The sequence below is a fragment of the Eretmochelys imbricata genome, chromosome 5 (assembly GCF_965152235.1).
Source record: "Eretmochelys imbricata isolate rEreImb1 chromosome 5, rEreImb1.hap1, whole genome shotgun sequence".
NCBI classification, from domain to species: domain Eukaryota; kingdom Metazoa; phylum Chordata; order Testudines; family Cheloniidae; genus Eretmochelys; species Eretmochelys imbricata.
The window spans coordinates 87951049-87969383 of record NC_135576.1 but is presented as its reverse complement, the minus strand read 5'-3'; the positions used below and the strand labels follow the sequence as shown (position 1 = coordinate 87969383).

At 38.7% G+C, this 18335-nt stretch overlaps 1 protein-coding gene across 1 annotated transcript in view; it reads left to right on the top strand.

Annotated features, from left to right (window-relative positions):
- Nucleotides 1-18335, top strand: part of LOC144264621 (spindle assembly abnormal protein 6 homolog) — a 34710-nt gene that overhangs the window by 4474 nt on the left and 11901 nt on the right. The window contains exons 2-13 of the mRNA XM_077816378.1: nt 1488-1548; nt 2050-2129; nt 3000-3104; nt 4953-5124; nt 6391-6468; nt 6600-6719; nt 7061-7252; nt 12969-13163; nt 15001-15090; nt 15182-15361; nt 15724-15805; nt 17523-17647. Of these exons, the coding sequence (XP_077672504.1) occupies nt 1488-1548; nt 2050-2129; nt 3000-3104; nt 4953-5124; nt 6391-6468; nt 6600-6719; nt 7061-7252; nt 12969-13163; nt 15001-15090; nt 15182-15361; nt 15724-15805; nt 17523-17647 (1480 nt within the window). The remainder of the gene's footprint in view (nt 1-1487; nt 1549-2049; nt 2130-2999; nt 3105-4952; nt 5125-6390; nt 6469-6599; nt 6720-7060; nt 7253-12968; nt 13164-15000; nt 15091-15181; nt 15362-15723; nt 15806-17522; nt 17648-18335) is intronic.

Here is an 18335-nt window from a genome sequence, read left to right as displayed (position 1 = left end):
GCAGGGGACCACAAGATGCTAATTACCATACTATAATTTCATGTAGGATATAATTAAATTTATATAATTGGAGAATAAACAATTTCCTGTCACAACAGTACCATTTTTTTTAAACTTTATTAAAAATAATTAAGAAACTGTTCAATCTTGCCTGCATCCCTTTATACTCACTGTATTTGCTCCTGTAGCGCTGTCTGACTTGGATTAATATGATCTGTCATGGTGGCCCCATTGATGTCGCCAGTCTGGAGCCTTTCAAATCTTGTACTCCTGGCTCCTAATTGCCAGTATGCTATTGCATTCTTGATAACATTTTATGGGAGTGATATAACACAGTTGAGACAGGGAAAATATTTTACTTTAGCTTTTAATTAGCTTTAATTTAGGGCAGACTGATTGCTAAAATTGCATTTTTCAGAAGAGCTCAACTCCCATTTAGGAATCAAAATAACTGGCCAGATTTTCAGAAATTATCACCACATTTGACGCTGAGTTGTTTTGAAACTCTAGCACGTATTTAGGTACCTAAATGGGAGCTGACCCCTGAGTAGGTCCTGAGCTCTTCTGAAAATTTGGCTCTCAGCATTGAAAATAGAGGATGTAGCTAGTACTGTAGTTTTTATTCATGGTTTAGTGTTCTCCGTGTCTCTCAAGGTGAACTAACCACAGTATGGAAAGGCCTGGGGAATTTAAGGTCTTGTCTGCTAGAGATCTGCCACTGCTGTTTCTGGTGGCTGGATAATGCGCAGACCCTTTCCTGTAGGGGCTCCCCATTCCTCTGAGAGTGTGAATACTCATTGCTAAGAAAGATTTTAAAAAAAATAAATAAAAAATGTAACTTCTGAGAGTTCATGCCAAGTAGTTTTATAGGCTACTAAGTCATTAGAAGAAAGTATTGATAAAAAGTTGAAACTTTGTTCCATTTATTTCTGAACTTAAGGAAAAAGTTGTAATGGTTGAAGAATCTCTTCAGTCCATGGAGTCACGACTACAACGCTAGCCAGTATTAAAACACCCAAAATGAAAACAAGAAACAGTTAGTTAATATTGTGGAAATCTAATATGCGGAAATCTAAAAGTATTAGATCTGAAAGAGTATCTGTAGGTAGAAACAATACAGAGGATTAAGTTGTGCTGGTAACAATAGTAGAAAATAGGGCAACAATTCTGAGAAGACTCATTGCATGTGCTTAACTTTGTGCACTGAGAGACGTCAGTCTTCATTAAATATTGAGTAGGTGTTTTGATTACTGAACCTATTGACTGGTTAGGCATTTGCAACTTCAGTCAAACGTTAATCAAGTTGTCCAGCCATACATAATTTTATTCCTAGCAAGAATGGAACTGTAGTACAGTTTTTCTTTTTGTTTTGTTTTTTTTAACACCATGTTACAATACATTTGTAGAAAGCATGAGTTCAGATGTTAATGTAGACCTTTTCATGAAATGTCTCTTGTTGAGTGTGAGATTCTCTGTTTATATTGTAGGAGGGCTGATATAAGGCTAACTGTTGAAACTTGTACATCATCCAGTCCTATCCGTAAGAAGGTATGCTCTGAATCAAAAGATTTTCTTGTATGTCTGCTATCTTTTGTGTGCTAAAATAGAATGTAAACTGCCTTGATGCAGTGACACAGGCTTTTTGCATTGCTTAAGTTTCTATGAGTTGCTATGAGATTCTATGAGTTGCTTTTTTGTAAACCATATAATCTTGTTTAAGTGTACTGTGATGAGTTTAGGGATCATACAAAATATTATTCTGATGATTTAAAATACACATTGTAGATAAACTTGACTACACTTGTCAATGTGAGTCACCACTAATGATCTGCTATTATTTACCAAAATAAAAAAAGTCTGAACCAAAGGTGTGATTAAAAACACCACTTTAGTCACCTTGTACTTTATATCTTAATTGTAGATCATTTGTCTTCTTTGTAAATGTAAACTTTTTACGTGTCATGTCTCCTGTATACTTTATGGTGCCAAGAGGCACATTGTTAATGTTCAACAAATAATGTTAATATAATTCTACCCCAACTTTGACAGGAACTTACAGTACGTATTACAGATGATGCAGATCCATTATTCTTGTATTCTCTTGCTATAGGAGAGGAAGATTTTCAGAGGTAATTGCTATCTTGCTGCTTTTCTCTGAGAAACAATGGAACTTGCTATCATTAACTGTGAATGTTGTTTTAAGAACAAATATGTACAGTGTTCTGTGTTTCTTACTTCATTTACTGTTACTACAAAACCTTTGAAGTTTACATACCCCCTGCATTGTGTTGTCATTTTAATATAATTTAATTACTGGTGTAGGTGTCAGCACTTGAGTTCGGAAGCAGATTCTGTTCTGAAAGATTTCTTTGTATCATAGAGGAGTATAAGTATAGGGAATGAGATGATGATCCTTCTTTAAAGTATTGTATTAATAAATAATGTAAAACTTCTGTTAACATAGTAAAAAGTTGTCCTTGTTAGTTATGCTGCCTAACAGAATTAATTCGGTTCTTTGAAAGTTCTAGTTTATGCTGTTGAAAATTAATTTTGTGAACTTTTGGGTTGTGTTCATATAGTGTCTGAAGTTATGGTGCATATAGTATTGCTGTCTTTACTAAAGTCCGTGTCTGGTGGCTTTTTTACATAGGTGGGAGTTGGTATTAAAAAAGAAATAAGATTCTTTTCTCTTAAACTGTTTTGTAGTAACTGTCTTTGTGTGTTCTCAAAGATATGGCTGTCTCATTTACTACCCAGATCCTACTTTAATAGGAGGGAAGAAACTGAAACCTCCTAATAAGAGAGTACAGAGGAAAAACTGCCCAACTAAGGGAAACTGCTAATGACAAAAACATTGATGTTTGAGTAATACAGCACTACCACCCAGATCCCATTTAGAAAAGCTAATTTGTTTTATAGGCTGATAATGTTTAAGAATAAGGATTATTTTCCCTTGACTGTTATTCTTTACCATTGCCATCCTTTTGTTTCCTTCACAGTTTAAAGAGCCAACAAGGACTGCTTATAGATTTTTCAGCTTTTCCCCAGAAATTCATTGATTTGTTAGAACAATGCTTTTTGGAACAAGGCAAACAAGTGCCTCGGTAAGGCAGTTTCATTATTTTGGTAGAATTTGGATTAGAAAGGAGCTTTCAATAAATGCAAATCCTTACCTGAGGGAGCATTTCAGTGCAACTCTCACAGTTGGTTGTATGGGTGCTTGGATATCGTGGTGATGATGAGTAATGCCTTTACAAGTGCCAGAGATGGGGGTAGCCAGGGGAGCTGCTCATGTGGTTTAACATTTGCAAAGTTCCTTAACTCTGCTAAGAAAAAATGGTAGAGGAAGACCACTTTGCAGTCCTACTGGTAATTTAAAAACTAAAATTCTCTTTCCTTGTCAACACCACTATTCTCCCCATCATTCAGGCCTGCAGTGTGGATGTTGACTTGATTCCTACATCGCCTCACACATCCAGGCTATATCTAAATCTTGCCGCCACTTCCTCAGCTTTTCCAAGATTTCTCTTTCCATCCTGTCAAACAAATCTCCCATTCAGGCCCTCACTGTATGTCACTTTGCCTACTGCAACAACTTCCTCTCTGGTATCCCTGAAATCCACATTTTCTCTTTCTGCTCCCTGCAAGATATTGCAGCAAAGGCCATTTTCATTGCCTCTTGTTTTGATCACGTTACTGCCCACTTTCAACCCTTCCACTTTTTCCCCATTCACTACTGCATCAGATTAAAGCATCTCGTTACCATCTTCAAAGTTCTACATAACTCTGCCCTCTCTTACTTATTATCTGAGCTTGTCTCAATTTGTGTTACCTGCCATCCTTGATCACCTGTTCTCGGCTTCATGCATAAGCATCTGTGGGTATGTCTCCACTGCAATCAGGAGGTGTGATTGTAGCATCAAAGCTAGTTCAACAACAATAGCAGTGAAGGTGTGGCAGCACAGGCAGGCGCATTAGCGAGTCCTGCCTGCCCATGTCTATAGGTGAGTACTCAAGTAGCCACTGCCTGGGCTGCTGCTGCTTTTGGTACTTGAGCTAACTTTAATGCTGTAATCACATTTCCCAGTTGCAGTGCAGACATATCCTGAGTGCCATCTTTCATGCTGCCCTTGTGCATTGTATCTTGGAAAAGATGTTTGGGGAGTATCTATCCTAGCCTTTTCAAATACATTAGCTCCCTCGAGTTAACCGTGTGGTGTAGATGAGGCCTAAAGGTTTTTAGTCTTCATGTGTGTTAGCAGGTTGAGGTAAACACAAAGGGAGAACCTAGGGTTCACCTTGACCTGCTAGCATATGTAAAAACTACAATTGTCTTGTTTTTACTATAATTTTACCTTGTTACCATGTGTTAGTAACCATGCAACAGACCTTTTTTCCTAGTGAAGACAAATCCTGAGGGGCTACAACATGGCACCCAGCACTATTATTGTGTTAAACTGTGTATGCTAGATGTTAAGTGTTGAATCAAATCATGCTAGCTAACTCAGTTTAGAGAAAAACCAAACACTTTTTTCCTTTAGTCTGTTTCTCATGCAGATAGAACAATTTTGTACTTCTTGCTCCTTGACTAGTGCAGCACATCTAGGGCCTGTCTGTAATGGAGAAAGCTGGGTCTAAAACTCATTTGAAAACATAGTTTAAAAAGGGCTTTCTCAAGACCAGATTTGAACATAATTTAGCTGCCTGTCTCTAGACAGTCAACCTTGTTGTTCAAACAATTTTCCGAATTGATGTGGATTGTCCACTCTGGTGGCCACCCTGTTGAGAGCTGGTCAAGAGGTGGCTCTTGATTGAATTCGCAGATATCTCAGTGTATCTATAAAATAATGGTGGGAGAAGCCCAGGGAGTCAGTGAGGTTTAAATGGTTGTAACCTTCTTGATTCAAGAGACTGTTGGTTTTAATACTTGCCTTTTTTTGGTGTGTTTATAGGTTTTTAATTCAACTTGTAACATCTTCTCCAGCATTGGACTGCATGCCTGCATGTTTAAATGTAGTGGAAACCAATCCATTCAAACATCTCACTCACTTGTCTCTAAAGCTTTTGGCAGGAAGTGACAGTGACATCAAGAAATATCTTGCCATCTGCATTAAAAATTTAAAAGTTAGCTTTAAGTCTTTCTTTTATTAAGAATTAACACAAGTACTATCAATTAAAGCCCTTGTAGATCAGATAGAACAAGATAAGTCTTGAACCTTAGTATGATCCATGAAGGTCCATCCTTCCATGTAGAGCCCCATTGACCTGAATGGGTTTCCCAGTGGGGGTAATGGTCCACACATGCAAATCCAATTCCAAGGTCAAGCGCCAAATTAGAGGATATTTAAAGCATATGATTAGTACATGGCTAGCTCTTATTGCTAAGCTGGTGCTGTGCATATACCATATGTATAAACAGTTAGCCTGATTCTCATCTTATTGGGTGTAACTCAGGTGACTTCAAGAGAGTTGTCTTTGTTTTTTTTTACCAGTTTAAATTAGATGGAAAATTGGGCCCAATGTCTTAGATGTATATAGATGCAAGTTTTTATCTTCTTGTATATTTATGCTTGAAAATTAATAAGCAGTAACATTAGAAAGTTTCCATTCAATAGGCCTGCCTAGTATAACTAGACTGCAGTGGTTTGAAAACTATACTACGAGAGGGAAAAACTAGAGATGCTGAATGTGTTAAACCTCTAATTAGTTCCAGATTTCTTTCTGGATCTTAAACTAATGAATCTCCCTCAACTCCCTATGAGGATAATTTGTAGCAAAAGGGAAGTTTGTGCTATGGGAAAGAATTCCCGCCTCTTCAAATCTAGGTTGGTGCAAGTAGGTCCCTTACAGGTGGTATATATGCTCTTTGCTTCATAAGGATGTTTTCCCCCACCCATCTGCTATTTTAAAATCTCTTAAATGGAGTGTGACTCTAATAACAGCTAAGTCTGACTTTCAAACTATGATGAACAAGTGGGTTTGAAGTTAGGCATAATTCTTTTCTTTCTAGAAGAAACAGAGAAATAAATACATAAGACCAGCAAATTTGCATGGAAAATAAAAAAATATTTAAGTGCTTTAGAGATCTTCCTTTTTAAATCAAATCTATTACGCTATTGTGAGCAAATTTCTTTCCTCCATTCCTGCCTTCCCCAATCCTATAACGTATATATTTTTCATTACACTTTTATTGTAATATATATAATATATTTAATTTTGCTAGTGGTTTGGAAGGAGACTTCCTAATTTACTGTATACTGTCACCACTGATAGTAATAATATGGCCATTTTACATATTGGTAAAGGTTCTTATTATAAAGTAAAAATCTGTAATTTTAGTGTGGACTGCTTAATATTATAGTTTTGTGGGGGTTCGGTGTTTTTTAATAGATGGAAAACAGTATCTTGGAAGATAAGCTACACAGATCAGAAGAGGGGCTTTCGAAAAGGCTAACCGTAACAGAGCAGGTAGGAAGCAGCCTTTATTTTTAAAAAAGCAAACCAAACCCTGAAAGTGTGGTGCTAAATCTATACCAAATTGACTTTTTTTAAAAAATATAACTGCTATACAAACAGAAATCAGCATGTGATATTTTCAGGCTTTGGCAGAAAAAAGTAAGGAACTGCATAAACTGCAAAATGAATGGGCATCACAGACCACTTCACTGACTGATAAGTACTCCCAGGAAATCACAGCAGAAAAGGAGAAAGTGCTACAGGTAAGTAGAAATATAGCCATTTGTCTCAGGTAGAGTAGCACCAGAATACTGCATATCTATAGCATAGATATGCAAAAGTACTTTTTGGCAATCTGTTGAAGTAAATAGGCCCTCATCTAATAGCTTCTTCTAAAAAAGAGACTGCCTGAACTCTACAGTGAAGGGGAAATGTGTAAATGTTGAGTTTTAATATTGTCTGTATCTCTTGTGAGCCTGGTGTGCGTTTTTTTAACTGTATTTAATTGAATTTTAAATTAACATATCTGTGTGTAAAATTAGATGTTTGTCTGTATGCTGTATATATACATGACTTCACTAATATCCTTCTCTTCCTGCTTAAGATTCAAGCACAGTACCACCTTCAGCATGAACAGCAAAAGAAAGAGATGGAAGCAACTTGCAACAGAAAAGTACATCACTTAGAAACCAGGGTATCTGAATTGGAAACTGTTAATAAGGATCTCACAGAGAGAAAATACAGGTCTGAATCTTCTATAAGGGAGCTGAAATCCAAACTTGCAGGACTTGAAGAGGTATAGTAAAACTAGTATAATAAATGGTATACTTACTGGGGAATTAAAATTGTGTTACTAGTAACATTTTGCCTTTAAAAATTGATTCACTTAATGAATTCCAGTAAACTTAAAAGTCTTTTTGTGTCAGATATTTAGCTGATGTAAATCAGCATAGCTCAGCTTTAGTCAGTTCACATCAGCTAAGGATCTGGCCCCTTATTTTGATACACTTAGACTGGGATTTTAGACCCTTTTGAATATCCAAACCTTAATATATTGTTACAGCCTGCTGCAAAGTAGGTGGAGAGAATAAATAAAGCATGTAAAATTGCTACAGAAGTAGTTCTGACTCTAAATAAAGTCTGTACTGAAATGTTTCCTCCAACCCAAACATGTAGCTGCTGCATAATTATTGACCATAATTGTATGTTTATTTCTATTATGCAAATCCTTGCACTCTGGCTCAGGAAAATCTATTTGCATAAGCATTGTATAGCTGTTTCTGAATAACCATATAGCAATTATCCAAACCCCTCCATGATAACTGGCTCTTGCTCTCAGAATGCCCCATCCTTATACCTGTATCAAACCCATTTGCCTAAACATTTACTCCTCTTTCTGTGCTATTGCTTCCATCTAACCCCACATATTAAATACAACTTAATTTAAGGAAGAGATCACTCTTAATTAAGGAGGGAGGGAGATAAAGTATTTGTGGGAACCAAAGGCTAATTAGGGAGAGAGGATTCAGGCTTTTAGGTTCTGGACCCACAATGCTTATTGAAAGAAATGTGACTGTTTGTTTTTTTATATATTAAAATACTTAACTTTGGTGATATGTTCTCTTGATTTGATTTAATATATTCTTACTAATATTCAACTAAAAATAGGTCAAATCAAAACCTTTAGTAGTACTATTGAATTTGGGTTCGATCATCAAATTTAATACCAAAATGATCAGCTCTTATAAATTCTAAAGAGGACCTTAGGAAAGTGACTGTCTGTTAATAATCCAAAGTAGAAGAATTTTATTAAAGTCAATCAAATCTGTAATTTGGAGTTGGTTAAATGTCTTAATACAGAAAACAAATTATTATCTAATGTTTGAAACACAACATCAGTGCCAGTTTTAAAACTTTCTTCTTAAAATTCAGTTATGTACTGGCTAACCCTTTTCTCCCTTCTTCAGGTGACCTGAAAAAGAGCTCTGTGTAAACTGGAAAGCTTATCTCTCTTACCAACAGAAGCTGGTCCCAGAAAAAATACTACCTTGCCCATCTTGTGTCTCATATATCTTGGGACTGATTCTGCTACAACACATCATCCTTAGTTTAGCATCAGTTTTGTGAAAAGTCCCATTTAAATTAGCAATTTAAAAAATATTCAGTGGTTTACATACTGCAGAGACTGGCTGTCTGACCCCTGAAAAATATCAGAAAGCCAGATACATGAGACCACCTTGAGGAAGCTGACAGTCTGATCCAGGTGAAAGTCTAGGGATGTCACCAGTTTAAGGAAAACTTGACACACACATCCTATAAAAACAGCTGATTGCTGGGGCTCTTTCCCAACAGTTGGTTCCTCAACATTCATCTATCGATCAGCAGGATGAAAATTTAAGCTTGAACAATTTATGACTTGTATCATTCTTGCAAATCAGACAGTACAGTAATCTTTCTCTTTTGGAACTGGGTTATAAATCAATCAGCTTGTCTTTTGTAATCTTCATCTTGATAGATTTTAGAAAATAATTACTTTAGCATGATAAAACCCATTTAAGAAATAAAAATGTTCAAAGATTTCTGCATTGCCATATAAGCTATTTCTCTAACACCTTTATTGAGGCATGGGGGAGAGATAGGGTCTTATGCTGTAGGAGTCATGCTTGCCATGTGTGTATATAAATGGATAGCTAGAGGCATTCACTAGCCAGCGAGAAAGGTAGTGAGAATGAAGTGCTCATTCAACAATAATAATAATAATAATAAATCTGAAGATGTTGCCTGTTAACTTGGTAATAACCATGGGCCAGAGCATATACTTCAGTGACAAAACCCCCTCGGTGGGGTACCAAAGGGAAGACAAAAATCTTTTGTTGAGAGAGGGGTAAGGATTTCTACCCTACAGAAATGAGCTTGTAGGCTCACCTAATAAAGTAATGCCCATGGCTTCGGACTCTGTGGATCTGAGTTTGCATGAGGTGAGGGTTGGTTTGAGGGTTAGTTCTTGAAAGGCTTCATGTAGAGCGGGGCTGCATCAGTGTCATGTGAGAGAGGAGATCGTTCCTGAAGCGCACCCCAACCTGCTTTCTGTCACCAGCTGAGCTGGTCAATGGCCTGTCAGCTGGCTGTTTTGCTGACATTTACAAAAAAGCTAGAGAAAACATGGTGTTCTTGTAATACAGGACAAGAACATTGGGAAAGGTCCTGAAAGTAGGACAATCCTGTTTCAGTGACATATGGTTACGTTGTTGATAAACTGAAATTGTGTAGTTCATTCATATTGATGTACAGTAAGATGTGAGCATGGCAGATAAGAGTTAGTTAATGTTTTTTGGTGGAAGGGAATGAACAGGCATTAATGTTTTGTGGACTTTGCAGACCCTGATAGTGTCACTGCTAACTTTGCAAAAGGGAATTCCCCTGAGCATGATCTCTGGTACCCTGATGTAAAAAGAGATGGTCTCCAGCTGACGTAAAGTTTAATTTTAGTTCTTCTCAACAAAACTTTCAGATATAACCTAGCAAATTATTTGGGTGCCCCGCAAAAAAAAAGACATGAGGGGGTGGAGGAAACTAATCAACTTCTTTCATGCCTCATAGTCCTTGGCAAAAACATTTAAAAAATCTAAATAGAATCTATACTGCTACTATTTAAAATTAGATTATAAGCTCTTGTGCAGGGATCAGTCACTGGATTTGTTCTGTAAAGTGCCTAGCAAATTTCTGAAACAATACTGAATCCAGTGTGTGCATGCAATGTTACCTCTAATGTGGCAGTGTCCTGGTCAGCCATATTGAGAGGCAAGATACTCAGATTGACACTGTGTCTTGAGTTATAGGCAGGAGCAGGAAAATTGGGTTTTATCTTTATTATTTTTATTTCCCCATTTCTCTGGCATTGTTTCTAGAAACTTCTATTTGAAATGGATGGGGAAGAAATAGAGAGAAACCTGCTTGTGTGACCACCTTCTCAACAGCTACCATTGGGATTCTGTTTTAAGGCCTGGCCAATATTTTTGACTCTATTCAGCAATAATTATTTTTTGCATAGGTATGGTCTATTCAAGTCTAAATTGCAAATCTTTATTAAAGCATGCTCGATCACTAACCCATAATGGTACAACCTTGATTGTCTAAATCTGCTATTCTTTATTACAATAACAGAGTTTTGGATCATACCATCATCTTCTAATTATAATGAAAAGTCATTACAGTTCTGATAATGTGTGCCCAAGATATCTGGGTAATCAATGGTACTGTAAGGTTATGATGTTGTTTCAATGGCATAGGTGTTGCCCCTTCCACTCTACACTCAGCCGTGAGAGTAGAACTTGGAGACCAGCTGCGTTGTTGCTGAACAGCAGCACAAAATAGAACAGTGTGTCGCTGGAGAGGCTGTGGCCCTCCAGTCCCTAGAGCTCTTGAGTAGAGTTGAGCAGGAAATGTTTCCTGTTTTGTGAAAATTTTCACAACTTCAGAATTTTTTCCTTTTGCACATCAGGACAAAGTTGGGACCTTCCCCCCTTTTTTTGGGGTGGGGGGGAAGCAGAGAAGGGGGAAAAAAAGTGAGAGATATAGAGACCTACTTTAGAATAGCCAGTAGCCTAGTGGTTAGGGTGGGAGACCTGGGTTCAAGTCCCTGCTCTGTCTGATTTTGAAGTGACATGGGATGAAAAACTGTATTCTGAGCCAGCCAGAGCAAGGACTTCAACCTGGGCCTCCCACATCCCAAATGAGTGCCCTCCCCACAAGGCCATTGGCTATTCTGAGGAAGGTTGGTCTATCTGTCTCTTTTCCTGCCCCTTACCTCCCAAGCCTGGGCTATTGGCTGAGGTGGTTTCTCTGGTTTTCACTCTGACCCTTTCCTGCAAAAAATTTGCATTTTTTGACCGCGGTGGTGGTTTAAAAAAACCCAACCTCATAAGACCTGATTTAGTCTTGCATGATCCAAGCTTTGGAGTGCTCCATGTTGTATTGGAGGTAAAGACATGCACAATCAGAAACCCATCACTGTTGTTAAGCTCTGGAACCCTTTAAGATAAGAGGGATCACTATGGAGAAGATGATGGGGCCCCATTAATTCAAATAACATAACAATTCTCCTTCCTCACTGCTGAAATCCTCCTCTTTCATTGACAAAGATATTCAGCCTCACCCTCCGACCTACCAACTTTCACGCTCCATGACACTGTTTGAGGCACCCCATTTTTACCTGCTATTTAATCTAATTCTTTTAATGTAGTACTATAGTTATATACCATTAGCAGTGGTGGTAGGCTTCCATTAGAGTGAATTGAACAAGATGTTGTCTCTTTAGTTATTATACATGCCATATGTACAATTATTCCACCTCAATTAAATTTTAATTGACCAGAAAGGGAGACATGCACACACTTGTTTGCAGTTAGTAAGAGGATTTGATTTTTTTTTCTTTTCACAAACATTTGCATGTAGAAGGAGGTTGCCTAACCAAAGGCATATGACAAGATAGATGAGAATTGTTCTGAAATCAGTACAGACGAACTTCTCCCCGCCCCATTTGCATAACTGAATAAAATGAACAGGTTACTCCACAATAAAAGAAGAATAATGGAAAAATGATTGGGCTTTTTGAGAATAAAGTGTAGTCACAGTGCAGTTTTGTGTGTGTTTTTCTGCTGTCAACTGTGTGCAATTTTCTCTGACCTCTACTCTATGCCTGTGGTCTCCATTAGCACAGTAGCAACATTGGTATGTTGCCGGCGTGATATTTTGTTTCTTTCCTTGTGTTGTGAATAGAATTCTACAGTTATTTGTCACTTGTTCACACAGAGGTGTTGCAAGGGCTAGGTAGTATTGCTTTTGAGGCAAAGCCAAATGGGGCTTTTGTAAAGGTTTGCTTAAGAATCTACTAGAGACATCTTGAGTTCTATTATTGTGAAAAATATGATCACAAATTCCACTGACAAATATAATAACTGTACTATAGTAACTGTAATTTGCTTCAAGCACTGATACTCAGGTGTTCAGTTTCAAAGACAAAATCATATAGTTAGGTGAGGATTGTTAAATTATTCTTACATCTTTATTCTTAATGCATCTGCATAACTTTTTTAATTATTGGTATTAATTGGCTAGCACCAAAGCATGCCAAGTGCTGTACAAACATACAAGAAAACACTGTCCTTGCCTCAGAAACATTTACACTTGGATTATAAGTTATCATAAAAGTGTAAGGAGGTTTTTATGAGGTTCCCCACTGGACCAGAGTGATTTGCAGAGAAGCTAATAGCCTATGAGGAAAATTTTGGCTAGAGAAGAATAGAAATATAATGAAGATGAGTCTGTCTAAAGGCTAATCCCTTGGATAGAGCTGACCAAACTCATTATAATTTTTCATTAGTTTTTCGTCTACAGCTCTCCAGTCCTCACAGAGAACTGCTTGGCTGCTCATCCTAAAATTTTTCCATAACACTTTAATGTAAAGACTTACTGTTTTTCTTCTATTTTTCCTCTGAACCTTCATTTGATAGGAGTATCAGAGGGCAAAACAAGAAGTTCTGTCCCTTGCAAGAGAAAATTCAACTCTTGACACAGAGTGCCATGAAAACGAGAAACTACTAAACCAGCTAAGAACACGCATTGCAGTCCTGGAACAAGAAGTGAAGGATAAAGAGCAAGTAGTAATAAGAAGCACAGATGTCTGTGAAAGTGCACAAGAACACAAGGTTGGCAATAGAAACTCATTGCTTGAAAGATGTTCCCTAAAGGTGTAAAACATCCATATCTTGAAGATTTGTTTAAATATTCCTTTGGAAAGTAAACCAGTTTTGAAATGATGTAGTGTTAATGTGAGGATTATGGCTTAAAACCAAAAAAGTCTTATTTTGTCAGGGTGTGTATGTTGGCACGTCTACACTATAAACGTAAGCTGACCTATGTTAGGTCAACTTACAGCGACCGCAGTAATTACTGAAGTGGTTCATGTCCACACCGCCCTTCTTCTGTCAGTGGTACACATCCTCAGTAGGAACGCTTTGCCCCTCTTAAGTCGGTGAATGTGGGGGCTAAGAGCCAGGGCTCTCTGCTCTGGATGCAGATCCCCACCGGTAGTCTGGCTCCCTGCTCCCCTCTCTACTTGGCTCCTGCTTCCCACTGGGCTTCTTGGCTCCCCATTGGGAGTGGGGCAGCTGCTTCAGGCTTCATGGCTGTGTGCTCCCAGAGTGGGGAGCCAGGGACGTGGGGGGCAGCCGGGCTCTCACCGACCCAGACTCTGGGCATGGAGCGCCCCACTGAGTGAAGCTGTGCTCCCTGTGGGGAGGCATTGGCCAGGATGCCCAGAGTGGATGCTGTGTTCCCAGGCGGGAGCCATGAAATTGACAAGAATGATAGCCAATAGATGTAAGTAACGCAGCGTCTACAGGGACGCTTCATCACCCTAACTGCACCAGCATAAATCCTATAACTCTCTGGAGGTGGAATTGTTATGTTGATGTAGTAGGGCATTTACATCAGTGGGAGCAAGGCTGTAGTGTGTACACAGACATAAATAGGTCAATGTAAGCTGCCTTATGTTGACCTAATGCTCTAGTGTAGACCAGGCCACTGTGTATGTGTGTACATATATAGAGAGAGATATAATACTCCCCCCCCCGGCTCCCACCAATTAATTTCTTTTTAAACAGAGTTTCCTTTAAATTTGAAACAATGCAATATGGCTACAGTCAAATTTGTTTGTCTAATTTTATTTTTTAAAACGAAAATACATTAATGAATTCAGTGCTCATGAAATAATTGATAGCCTTGGAAACTGAAGTCCTATTTACAGACTGGGCAGCAGCAGTGTACGTTTCCCCATGCTGCCCTGCTCACGTACATTTAACATTGAGATAGAAGATCTACTCTAAAGTGAGCCTTCTTCACCAGGTCTTCCTTGCAAGTGCAGCCTCTGGTCTCTTTCTGTGTTTGCCAGCAAGGATGACGATTGAGATGGTGCTTTCTGAGAGAAGACTAGTGGAGAATTGTCCATCAGGACAGTCTTCAGCTGACTTTTTTTACTTTTTAACCAGCAGAGGCACCGACTTTTTGATTTTTCTGGGTGGTGCTCGACCCTGCCCTCCACTCCAGGCCCCGCCCCCCACTCCAACCCTTCCTCCAAGGCCCCATCCCCACACCACTTCCTGCCCCTGCCCCTCTCTCTCCCCCCCGCACCTCCTGCCCGCTGCTGAACAGCTGATCCTCAGTGGGTGGGAGGTGCTGGACGGGTTGGGGAGGAGCTGATCCGTGGCACCTGCCGGTGGGTGCTAAGCATCCACTATTTTTTTCCGTTGGTGCTCCAGCCCTGTACCACCCACAGAAGTGGCACCTATGTTAACCAGATCTCCTTCGTAGGCTGTCAAAGGTTGCCACTGAACAGGACTAATGTCAATTGGTGACCTAGAAATAAAATGCACACTCTCCCATTACTAATCCCTGGAGTCTTGCAGTCACCAACCCCACTAAACAACATCTCAGCATTTGGCTGTGTTGACATTGTCCTGTCATGAATACAAAACTATCTTTCAGAAAAAGTTGGAAGAATCTCTGGAGATGAAACAACTTCAAATTGGAAAATTTGAAACCACTGTGAAGTCTATTTCTGAGGAACTTCTGAAAGTAAGACACTTAGGAGCATTTGCTAAATTTAATCTATGGGGCAAGTTTGTTGTTCACCCAAACTTTTTTTTTTTTTTTTGGGTGTGGGTAGGCTAATGAAATTATCAAAAAGCTCCAGGGAGAGATGAAGAAACTAATGGAGAAGATGAAGTTAAAAAATGCAGTGACACTGCAACAGGAAAAAATATTAGGAGAAAAAGAGCAAACCCTCCAAAAGGAGAGATTGGAGCTTAATAATGTGAAATGGGCTCTTCAACAAAAAGAGGAAGAGGTAAAGATCATACCATGTCTGTGTATATATGTTGCATGGAAAAGTACAGAGCAATGCCAATATTTAATGTTTACGTACAGTATGCAAGCTTTACCACAATCACCTGGAAGGCAGAAAGCAAATTTAAAAAAAAAAAAGAAAGAAAGTGATAACCTAACTCCCCGCCCCCATCCCGTAAATGTCAGCGTCTGTTCTTGGTATCATCATGATTGTTATGGGAGAAAATATAGGAATAGAAACGTTGTTATTGGTGTTGGTCTAATTCTTCTTCATTTGGCAACAGTTTTTTCTCTTATTTTTCTTTTGAAGACTAGATTGCTCAGATTAATGAATTATTTACTATAAATTCATTCTCTTCCCAGGTCTTGAAGTTGCAAGAGCAGCTGGACATCACTGTTCAGAAATTGGAAGAAAGCAAACAGCTGCTGAAAACTAATGAGAATGGTAAGGAGAGTAAAAGCACCCTTTAGAATGATCATGTAAACTATCTAATAAGGCACAGGTTTTCATTCAAAACATTTTATATTCCATGGGCATTTTAGTTTTGCTACTTCTCCAGTCTGTTATGAGCTGAAACCAATTTCAAGGGCAAAGTTTGATCTTTGAATTGGAAAAGGTGGGTATGTAATTTCTCTGTGTGCATATTGAGGCATGAGTCAAATTCTAATTTGTTAAAGTACTATAAAAATGGATTAACCCCACTGAAGTCAGTAGAGTAACGGAGATCAGAATCTGGTACAAAATCTTTATTGTAAGACTATACTGTAGTACAGTATATAACTGTGTGGGAGGGGAAACCAAGAGTATTACAATTAAAAATCATATAGATATGTCAAAGTCACATTAATGATAGCTGAATAACAACTCTGCCACTCCAACCCCGTCCAAGACCTATGTATCAGGAAACAAAGCACATTGACTTCAATGGGAGCTGAAGGTGCTTGCCACCTCACACTCAGTGCTCAGCACTGCAGGACTGGGTTCAGTTGCGTCCCCATTATATGTGGTGATAATCCCTAGAACTTCATCTAATTGACTTCTGTCATAATCATACAGCAAAGGGTAGCCTAGAATTCCTCCTTACCTGTAAGGGGTTAAGAAGCTCAAATAACCTGGTTGGCACTTTTCCAATGGGGAAAGAAGATACTTTCAAATCTGGAATGGGGGAGGTGGGGGCGGCGGGAGGGAAGACTTTGTGTGTGCTCTTTGTCTGTGTGTTCTCTGGGGAAGCAGAGAAGCATCAGGTCAGAAAACTCTTTCTCCTAAAATGAGTCTCAGTATTGCAAGAAGAGTAAGTAAACAAGGCAAGGCACGTTAGATTATCTTTTGTTTTTAGCTTGTGAATTTTGCCTGTGCTAAGAGGGAGATTTATCCCTGTGTTTTTAAAGATACAAAAAAAAAAAAAAAGTTTTGCCTAGAGGGGAATCCTCTGTGTGTTAAATCTGATTACCCTGTAAAATTACCTTCCATCCTGATTTTATAGAGGTGCTTCTTTTACTTTTTTTTTTCTTTATTATAAAGTTCTGTTTTTTTTCTGGTTTACATATTTGGTTGGTATATTATTCTCAAGCCTCCCCAGGAAAGGGGTGAAGGGATTTGGGGGGATATTTTAGGGAAACAGGAACTCCAAGTGGTCCTTCTCCTGAATCTTTGTCTAACTCACTTGGTGGTGGCAGCAGTACCCATCCAAGGACAAAGAAGGATTTGTGCCTTGGGGAAGTTTTTAACTAAGCTGGTAGAAATAAGCTTAGAGGGTCTTTCATGTGGGTCCCCACATCTGTACCCTAGAGTTCAGAGTGGGGAGGGAACCCTGACAACTTCTTTCAGTCAACCTGACTTCAGCACTTAGTATTGTAAATAACTTGTGTGCATGTTTAATATACAATATGATAGATGTTGTGACCAATGTATTTTGATTACTGTTGGCTTTCTGAAAATTCATATGCTGTATAAGTAGTGCAATTCCATTTACAGTATATTGAAATTAGCTCAATTGGCTTTGCTTGCATCATCCTAAAAGTTAAGGCATTAATTCATTGTCCTATCTTTAGTGCTCAGTTACAAAAATACAGGCAAGTATATTAGAGTATGAGACAAATCAGAAATCTGTTACATTTTATGTAGAGCTGAATGTTCATTTCATGCATTTTTTTCCTTGTAGTAATTTCCTGGCTAAATAAACAACTGAATGAGAATAAAATTGCATCTATGCATGGGGCATCAGGTCCCAGTGATATGCCATGTGCTGGAAGTGCCGCCAATTCAGCAGCCTTGCAGAATGGCCTGGTAAGTATTTGTGCTGTACGACACTGAACTGTGGTTGGGAAATCTTTTTGATTATTTATACGCACAAAACTACAGTAAGTGTCAGATCTGAATGAAAACTGAACAAAGCCACACAGTTCTAAACATGCCCATCTCTCGTTCCTGGGGCAAGATTCTTGGCCTTGCCTGTAGCTGTTTGGTTTGCATTGTCTCAGCAGCACAAAGCCAGTGTAAACTGGCTGAGGAGCAGCTGAGGATTTCTTCTGAGTCACAAAGAGGAGTTGTTGGGGTTGAGTGGAGTATATAGAGCTCCTCTTGATTTTCAGCAATTTAAAGCAGCTTTTAAACTACGCTAACCTATGTTGGGGGCTGTTTCTTGGCCTCTTTTTTTTTTTTTCCCCTCTTCCCCCCCCCCCATTGTATTAGCTTTATGCCCACTCTGCTCCCTATCTTTCCACATACCTACCTTTGTCAGCTGTGCTCAGTATTCAGAGTAACAGCCGTGTTAGTCTGTATTCGCAAAAAGAAAAGGAGTACTTGTGGCACCTTAGAGACTAACCAATTTATTTGAGCGTGAGCTTTCGTGAGCTACAGCTCACTTCATCGGATGCATATGCATCCGATGAAGTGAGCTGTAGTTCACGAAAGCTCACGCTCAAATAAATTGGTTAGTCTCTAAGGTGCCACAAGTACTCTTTTTCTTTGTGCT